The 9,528-nt window shown below is 48.9% G+C and overlaps 1 protein-coding gene across 1 annotated transcript; it reads left to right on the top strand.

The window, feature by feature from the left end:
* Window positions 1–6,443: 6,443 nt before the first annotated feature.
* OAF (OAF homolog (Drosophila)) lies at window positions 6,444–8,312 on the top strand (the record flags this gene model as incomplete). The annotated part of the gene is made up of 3 exons (XM_009586758.1): window positions 6,444–6,578; window positions 7,133–7,313; window positions 7,833–8,312. Coding segments are annotated over 3 exons (591 nt in total), but the record flags the coding sequence as incomplete, so codon positions are not given.
* Between the last annotated feature and the right edge of the window lie 1,216 nt (window positions 8,313–9,528).

Below are 9,528 nucleotides of genomic sequence, written 5' to 3'. Positions count from 1 at the left end.
GTACTGGTTCTCTCTGTTTCATAGCTTTGCTGGAAAATAGCTGAAAAAAGCCAGAAAAACATAAAGGACCAAGGAGATGAATTTGCGGTGCAGTGAGTAATGATGTGAGTAGGCAGCTGCCTGGCCAGGCTTCCCCTTCTGACCTGTTCTGGCTGCATGCAGGCATTTCCCTGTTCTGCTGTGGTGCTCATCTCTCTAACATTACATAACTTCCCTTCTCCAGAGAGAAGGTCTTGAGGCTTTTAGCCTTGGTAAAAGCAGCTGGAGTTGTTGACCTGGCTTTCCCAAGCTAGATTATGTGGTCATGCTGTGGCCAGCGTGCTGGGGTTTTGCACAAATGGTTTTTCCACTTCTCTGGCTTAAACTGCAGGGGGCTAGTCCAAAGGCAGATTTTTTTTTTTCTTTGTTGACAAGGAGTTGCTGCTAGACTAGGGGCTGGAGAAGAAAGGAGTTATAATGAGATCACAGTTCATTTCTGTGCTCTGACACTGGTGGAGGCTGCATGGGACTTGAAAAGTGGCTGTGTCTTCCACAGAGGTGGGATTTTCATTTCTCTTCCACCCCTGCCTCCGCTCCAGAGCTGAACCTGAAGGAGTCATGTCCTCAGAGCACACCAGGTTTTTTTCTCATTCTCTAGTGCAGCACAAACTGGTCAGTGGGAGCCCAAACTGGGACTTGATGTTTTCTGGGCAGTGCAATAGTGAAGACCGTTTCTTTTCTCGCGGTTTGAAAGAATGTGATGAAAACACATCTTCTTTTCCTGTGTAGTACTCTCAGGCATAAAATGTATTGCAAAAAAGAGTGAGGGGGGGACAGCAACCCTAAAAGTTGAGTCTAATTTGAATAGCGTGATCTTGCCAGTTGTTAAACAGTGGCCTGAAAACAAAGTGGGTGGTTTTATTCCAAGGTCAGCAGAAAGATATAGAAAAGTTTCTTTTTCCTTTTGATTGCTGGAAAAGTTGTGTGGAAACACAAGGGGGAGAGCATGGGTAATGGTATTTTAACGCTTGCACTGCCAGTCCTTTCAGTTTCCTTGTTAATAAAGCTGATGTTACATGATATTCTGGGATGGTGTTTTGAGAATTTCCTTATGCCAGGGGTCCATTGTGTTAGGTGCTAAATGACCAGGTGATACAGGAAAGCATCAGTCCAAAGATTATATCTGTGTAATTTGGAAAGCAGTCTCTTCTCTGTAGAGATACCAAAAATATAAAAGGAGGGTCATTCAGCACCCTCTGGGAGGGCAGGAGGAATGGGGTGGGCTCGTTAAAACATGGTGGTGTTTGTTACCCTGAGCAGTAGTGAGGTACCTGAAAGTGCTCTCTCTCGTGACCACTCAGGTGTGGGTAGTGTTTTACTGTACCGCAGCAAAGGCAGCAAAGGCAGCACGATGGCTGCTGAGCTGAGCACAGGGCTGGAGGGCTGAACTCCTGCCTTGCGGCCAGAGCTGCCCTTTGCTCGCTCCATAGCTTTGGGGAAATCACCTGTTAGGTAGGATCCAGTTTCGAAAGTGGCCTCTGACAGTTACTTTTAGGCATCCCTCAGGTTGTAGGTGCTGAGCATGAGGATACTTAACTAGAGGATGTTTTTGCAAGCATCTCAGAGCATTGTGAGGATTTCTGGATGCTCAATGCTTGTAAGAATCGGGGTCAAACCTTATTAGTCCTGTAAATGTGCTTTTTTCCCCCCTCTCCCAGCACATCTTTAATTCACCTTTATAGACACCCGAGTATAAGAGGCAATGTACTAAAGTGTCTTCATTCTAGCCATTTCCAGTAGGAGAGGGGTTAAAAAACATAATCCCCACCCAGTCAGGGTAGCTCAGCTGGCTGGACCCCCAGTGTGGATGCAATAACACATTCTCTATGTTGTACAAGCACGACGACTTTCTGGCCAGCTGTAGCTGTTCCCCCGGGGCAGTGCAGGCAGGGCCCTGACGACAGCAAGGGCTGCTGACAGGGTAAGGAATTGGGCCCAGCAGTGCCGGTGTTACCCAGTGCCCCGAGCAGCGCATCCCCTTTGCATGTACCCCCCACTCTGAGCAGGCAGGCGACAGCAAAGACAAAAGTGGGTCCCACAGCAGCACTGATGTCCTCAGGGGAGAGAAATTTAGCAGAAAAGCTGAATGGGTTGTGGGGAGGAAGGCATTGAAATAATTTATTTCCCTGGGAACTGGTTTGCTCCACTCAACATGAAGTCAAGACGCTGGGCTGAGATCTAGACCACACAGGCTTGTTAGTCTCCACTGGATAAACCCTAGAAATGGAGGCTGAATTGTTCTCGCACCCCAGATGACAGTCGCTGGAGGAGCTGGCTGAGGACAGTGTGAGGAGGGAAGAAGTTCAATGATTTCCCTGCTCCTCCTTGCAGGCTAGTTTTTGCTGGAAGTCCCTTTAGTAGGTGCAGGCAACCTGGGCTGTTGGGAGCTCAGTGCACTGATTTCTTTTCTGCCTTTAGGAAAGAGGAGCTGCTCTCCGCTTGCTGTGAAAGCCAAGGCTGCGGTTATCTCTAGTGCCATGGTTAGAGCATGGCTGCGGAACTGGTTGTTCTCTGTTACACCAAGCGTTTGTCGTCCAAACCTAAACAATAGCTGTAACTGTACCCGCCACACGAGTGCGGGTCAGGGCCAAGGATTCTCAACGCCCCCGTGATGAGTTCATCCGGAGAGTACCCACATTGCAAAGGCAATGTTCTGCTGGGACTTGTTCCCTGCTGGGAAATTTTGCAGAAACCCAGAATTAAAGGTGCCGTTTGTTGCCTTGGCCGGGTACCCACCTTGGCACTGATTCACCCTACTCCTGCTGGTGGGAAAGAGGTGAGGTCGCTGGGGAGGGAAAGGCTCTCTCTGAGCAGGAAAAACTTCAGTGGCTGTTCCCACGTGAGAAGCATGACATATTTTTTGATGTGACAAGCTTCGGTTCTTGCTCCACCTGAGGTTGCATAGCAAGGGCAGGGAGAGCTGGGAAGCTAGGGAAAGCCAAGCAAGGCTTTGAGACAGAGAGGTGAAGCAGGGCTGGGGAAGAGACTGACTTCTTGCTGAGGAGGCAGTGGTCACTGCAGGGTCCATGTCTCCCAGAAAATGGGCCAGCGTGCGGCACAGTTTTAGCCTTGCTCTGAAATCCACAGCAAGGGTCGCTTTGGGTTTGCTGGGAGCCAGGTAAAGGAGGGATTTCTCTCTTGAGAACAACGCATGCCGTAGGAGCCAGCTCCTTGAACAAAACAGCTTGATTAAGGCTGATCGTTGGTTCACTGGCTATTTCAGTGCTGGCAAACCCAGACGATTCCTGTCTTTCCCAGTGCACCTCCCTCGGTATCAACTGTGCTGGAAATCCCTGACATCTGGAGTTCAGGCAGCACCAGAGACCTCTTACATGCCAGAGCTGCTTCCTTTAGATGCCATGGAGTGAGACAGAGCTGGGGGAGGGACGTGGGCCAGAAGCACTGGGGACACAGGGAGGAGGAGGAGAAATGAGCCCCTCTCTGGGGGACCCAAGCCTAGCGTGTGGGGGGGTTGCAGGGGCTAAGGGTGGCAGCTCGGGGCAATTGCTCTCGCAGGCAGCAGCATCAGCAGGGCTGGTGGAACAGCTGACTTGGATAAAGATCTGGCTTCGCTGTTTAATGTACCGTCCAGGCAGCCAGGCGCAGAGCCTTTTGGATTCAGCTGGAAGGGGCTGTGGCAGGCAGGTGGGGAGCAAAGGGCTGGCTGGGTGTGTGCCTGAGGGCAGGAGGGGGGAGACATGAGGGAGATCAGCCATGCCTTTCTGAGAAAGGAGAATCTGGGGGTGGAGGAAAGGATGGGTCGTGCAGTGGGATGCTACCCTGTTGATCTTTACTGTCTTCCCCCTTGCTCTTTCCTCCTGCAGCTGTACCTCCCCCACTGCAAGACCACCCTTCCCCACGTTTCTCTTTCTTTCCCTCCTTCCATCCCCTACTAATGAGCTCTTTCAATGATGATTTTTGCAGGGATCTTTACCAGAGGTTACATGGACTTGTCGACCTATAAATCAGTAAGCACACAGAGATAGGCAGGTAAATATTTCGATTAGCTGAGCAGCAGCCCTGGGTCACTTGCTCGCTGGTGTGGCGGGAGCAAGGCTGGAGCTGGGAGGTGGTTCAATAAGGTGCTTTTAGGGCAATATAGCAGTGGCTGGTGACCCTGTGCACTCCAAGCTTGCTCCTGGTGCCTGCCTTGGGTTGGAGGGGGGAGTAGATGCTTCTCTCGATGCCTGAGAGCTGTTCATTTGCTCCACTGGTGCATTGTCATGACACAAATTTGGTCCTTCTTCTCCTGTGTGCTTGGAACTCAGAAACACTTAACACAAATACTTAAAACCTTTGTCCAAATTCATCACTGAACAGGGTCGCTGAATCCAGGAACCCTTTGTATACTGTGGAAGTGGCGCCTTGGACCTAAGCCCACTTGGGAGGGAGCTTATCTCTGCCTGGACTCTGCGGGGGCAGTTGGGCTCTGGTCTTGGGAGGCAGAGTGAGGAACCTGCAGCTGTATGGGATCGGTCCGGAGCTCTGGACCGTTTGCTAGGAGCAGTGAGAGCTGTGAATCTCTCATACGTATCAGCCATGAGAAGGGAAGAGAGTTGGGTGTCTGAAGGCTAATTCTTAAATAGACAGATCAGAAGGATTAATCAGTTGCTCAGCATGTTCTCATTTTACAAATATTGCCTTCAACCTGGGAAGTACTGCAGTGTTTTTAATCTCCTGCCTGTAGAGGTTTTCAGCCCAAGTGCAAAACACGGCTATCCCTGTTTGCTTTTTCCAGACTGAATGCTGATTGCACAAAGTGAATTAAAATTAAATCCACAGCTGAAGAATATGCCAGGGTCAGCTACTAGTTTTAGTCTACTCATCCTTGGGCCTTGCACAGCATGGGAGCTCACAGCAGCAGAGCTCAGCTGGAAGGCAGCTGGACTAAACGCAGATGGGAACATGGGTTATTCCAGTGGTGCCAATGTCTCAATGGGAATTATCGCCATTAAAGCTGTCAAAAAATAGTGATTCCATAGTAATTTCCCAAGCATTTTTGGTATTTTTTTCTTCCCAAACCTCCTTCATGTCCTGCTCTTGTGGTAAGTTTTCAGTCAACAAATGCACCCAGCAAAATCCTTTCTCCTATCCTGGGGAGGGAAATGCATCCCAGATTGCAGCTGTTCTTTCAGCTGTCCAGATGTGCACTGAATTGCATACCTTTTTTTCTTCTGGACATGGAAGAGAAGGCAGGGAATAAATGGTGGGCTGTATGAGCTAGTCTGCAGAAAAACTCAGCGTGGACACTGCTTAGGGTTTGTAGAAAAGAGAAAGGCTCCTTTCTTCTCGGGGCAGAAGGAGGTTTGGAAGAAGCTGAGCTTATGAGCCATACAATAGGAATAGCTCAGGAGGCCAGGAGGAGGAGAGGGATGATCTTAGCAACTTGGCATAGTTTTTACTTGTTGGTCCCTAGCCACCAATATCTGTCCAGTTCTCTGTGGAGGACATTGTTAAGAGCGATGGCTGGGGGTGGATGCCAAAAGGCAATAATTGCTCTTCATACAGAGAAGGAGGCACCGTTCCGACCCATCTGTTTAGCCCTTGTAGTAGTATGGTCTGACACCAAGACGGGATGACGGACTCCCACAGTGTGCACAAATGCCCCTGAAGCCAGAAGCCGGATGAATTGATACCTGCATAGAAATCAGTGTTGATTTATGCCAGATCAGGATATAGGGAAGTTTTGCTATTGAACAAGGTATTCTGTGAGTCTACGTGAAGGTAACGATGGCTGGTTTCCAAGCTGGTTTTGGAGATGGGCTACAATCCATGTCAGAAGCTCTCTATATAAAATGCTAAAATTATTGACCCAGGCAGAAAAGAAGGTCAGCTGCAGCTGATCATAACGGGTTCCTTCTGGCTTTAACAATTTGACTTTCATTTCTGTTCCACATGTTGTTGGGTTCAGAAATGAACAATTTGTTCTTCAGGATACCAGTTGCTCAGAAGCAAGTGAGGGAAGGCAGCAGAGGAAATTTGGGACTGCTTGCCCTAAGTAATGCATGGAGATAATGGCTATGTGATATTTGTTTAACAAAACAAAGTGAGACTCCTTGGAGGTTTGCCTCCCTTCTTGATAAAGGACAGAAATCCCCAGCTTGAGGACAGAAATCCCCAGTTGTTTGAGGAAGCCATGGATGTGGTATGTGACCTGGCAGCAATTTGTCCTTGCCACAGCGGGATTGTGAAAACCCTTACTTCTTTACAGACACCGGTTATTATGCTGCAGCCTTTTGGGTGGGATTGAACCTGGGACTACACCCCTGTGCTCAGGTAGCAGAAGTATGAGACCTTTGACTTTGTTCTTTTGGCTGGAGCCTTTCTCTTTGACCCTGACTTATTGGTTCACCCCACTGATGCCAAAGGTCTGTGACTCTCGCTCTTATTTATCTCTTTGTCAGGAGGTGAAGATTTTCCGTGCCTTAATTCTTGGGGAGCTGGAGAGGGGCCAGAGCCAGTTCCAAGCGCTTTGCTTCGTCACGCGGCTTCACCGCAACGAAATCATCCCCAGCGAGTCTATGGCAAAGCTGCGGCAGGTAAGAGGCACCCTGCCGCTGGCTTCAGTGCTAGCTCCATCCTCCAGTCCATCCAGGGTTTCTTAGAGCTGTCCTGCCTGGATACTCTTCCCAGGCAGCTGCCCAATTGTTCAGGTATTAGACCCCACTTTGACCACCCCTCCTGCTTGAAAGACTCTGTACTAAACTAAGTTCATCAATAGTATTGATCCTGTTCTACTAATAAACTAGAACGAGGCATGATTTAATATCAAAGGGCAAGTGGATGGCTAGAGCAATCACCATGAAAACCCCTGCCCCGCATTGCTCAATGAAGTAAGTACTGATTTGGGACCATCTATCACAACAAAGCATTGATAAACAATCACAGGCAAATCAGAGCATTGATAAACTATCATCAGTTTCAGCATCAACAAGAACTTTCTTAAGTACCTTCCATCCAGACAGGATACAGGTGCATTTACAGAGGAACATCCATTTGCACATCACCTTACGTTGGCATGAAATCACAACGTGCCTTAAGGAATAATTTGTTGCAAACAGGATTCAAGTTTTCATTATTTCATCCTCTGCAGAAAAATCCCAGGACAGTGCGGCAGGCTGAGGAGGTGCGGGGCCTGGAGCATCTCAGCATGGATGTAGCTGTCAACTTCAGCAAGGGGGCCCAGCTGAGCTCTCACATCCACAATGTCTGTGCAGAGGCCAAAGAAGCAATTTACACCCGAGAAGAAGATGTCAAGTTTTGGCTGGAGAAAGGTAAGTTTCCTTTGGTTTCATTGGAACTGGTCCTGTCAGCAAATTGGCACTCTACTGTGATCTCTCCTGCCAGGTTTCTGGTGATCAGCACAGATCATTTTGGCTTCTCTTTCACTGTCTTTACGGTGGATAAGGCATGTGTATCGCTTGCTTGCACGTCACGTTGCACTAGTCTATTTGTTAGCATATCTGACTCCTTTTGGTGGTGCTCTCCTAGTGAACCTAATTTGGCAGGTATTTTCAAGGTAACCTTTCACCTGGTCCATCACCCAAAAGAAATCTGTTCTTTACACACTTTGTGTATCTTTTGGCTTACTTTCCCCAGGGCCCTTTCTTCTCCCACGGTTCCTATTCAGACTCGTGTCCAAAAGCCCCTGCAAATGCCCTCTGTCTAACCCTCATTCTCCTCTACTGTCCTGGAGACCGTGCAGAGAGAGCAACGCTCACTTTGGTGGCTCTCTCCTTTGGCCTTGCCTTTCAGCAGCGCCCTGAGCAATGTCTCTCTGCTTTCTCCCACAGGGGTGGACGGCTCCATGTTCGAGGTCCTGCCACAGACATCTGATCTCCCTGACCTGCAGCGTTGCAAGCTGTGTGCAGACCGCTGGAAACCCTGCATTTGCAGCTACTCGCTGAGCATCGAGTGGTACCCGTGCATGCTGAAGTACTGCAAGAGTCGCGATGCTGGGGGCAAGGTTTCTTCTTACAAATGTGGCATCCGCAGCTGCCAGAAGGGCTACACCTTCGATTACTATGTGCCGCAGAAGCAGCTGTGTCTCTGGGACGAGGAGACCTAGCGGAGCCAGGCCAGACCTTTTCAAGGGGCAGCTCATCTGCCTCCTGCCACCATTTATGATGCTAAGGGCCTCCTGGAGCTGGCTGCTCCAAAGAAGGAATACGGTTCACAGCGGTGCCATGTACCAGGAGAGCTCTGTGTGTGTGTGCCTTTCCTTCTGGCCCCCTGTGACTCCCTCCCCACCTGACGCTGCCTCATACTGTGATAAGCAGGCTCAGCTCACTGCATGTTGATGCTCGCCTGCCAACTGCCAGGAGATCCGGCTTCCTGGAAGAAGCAGGAGATGCAGGTTTCTGGGGTGAAGCACTGGGAGGAGTGTGTTTTTGCCCTGCTATGGAGTTAGCAGATGTGAAAGGGGGCAGCTCTGATCAGTTATCAGCCCCGAGCATCCTGATGAGTGGTCAGGGCAGGGAGAGAAATGGTCTTGATGACCCGGGTTGTCAAACACCTCTGCCACCGAAGAAGCCCCTTCACGGACTTCACCACCTCCTGGTGATGCAACAGCATTTCCCAATGGGAAAACAGCTGATTATGGGACCGCATACCCTGAACAAGGAAGGTACGAAGCCTACCCAAAGCAAGAGCCTGCCTGTAGCTTTTTCTAGTGTCCGACTGGCTATTATATCCTTCTTGTGACTAGAAGATATAATGGGAGGATATATCCCAGTGGTGACTTTTGCCCCTAAAGGGCTGGTAATTAGGGCTCTAATTAATCCCTGTTTAGACTAGTGAAGGCCCAACTTTTTGTGTTGGTCCTGTGGCTCTCCCACTAAGAAACAAACATCTAGAGACTTGTGACTACCATCATAACATTGTGGTTGCAAGGGGGGAGGATGATCCCAGGTGGGTTCGCACTGTCATTTTGAAAAAGACAACATTCTACACCTATGTCCAGTTTTCTGTCCTGCTCTGCCAGTTATTCACAAGAAGCTCTTAGATAATTGTACTGCTTTGCTGTGCCTTGGTTTCCCCTATATGTAAAACAGGGACGACACTGAAGCTGACCTTGGCCCTGGTATATACCTGGAGGGCATCAGACAAAAAGCACTGCAGGAGTGCTGCCTGGTTCCTGTGTCCTCTTCCACTCAAGTTAGAACAAGCAGGGAGGGGAGAGAGGCTGTTGGGGTCATTGTGAACCCCTGTACCTCCTGGTGAAAAGCCTTCAAAATGTGCCTTTTTGCCTAAAATACAGGAAGTTTTGACAACAAAAAGAATTTGGTCACAATTATTTTTGTATTGATCACTTAAGGGGGGAGAAGGGAAAGGTATTTTAATATTGCAAGATGAAGTAAAACACACTTGAAATGATTTTTTTAAAACAATTTATTTATCATTTGTAAGGTAAAATAAACTGATTTTTTTAAAGCATCCCTGGCCTAAAAGATTCTCTGTGCATCATAATCTGTGTGTGATCCAATTGTT

The sequence above is a fragment of the Fulmarus glacialis genome, unplaced genomic scaffold, assembly GCF_000690835.1.
Source record: "Fulmarus glacialis isolate BGI_N327 unplaced genomic scaffold, ASM69083v1 scaffold40611, whole genome shotgun sequence".
Classification (NCBI taxonomy): domain Eukaryota; kingdom Metazoa; phylum Chordata; class Aves; order Procellariiformes; family Procellariidae; genus Fulmarus; species Fulmarus glacialis.
Note: the sequence above shows the minus strand (reverse complement) of the source record. Positions and strands in the feature narration are given on the sequence as shown.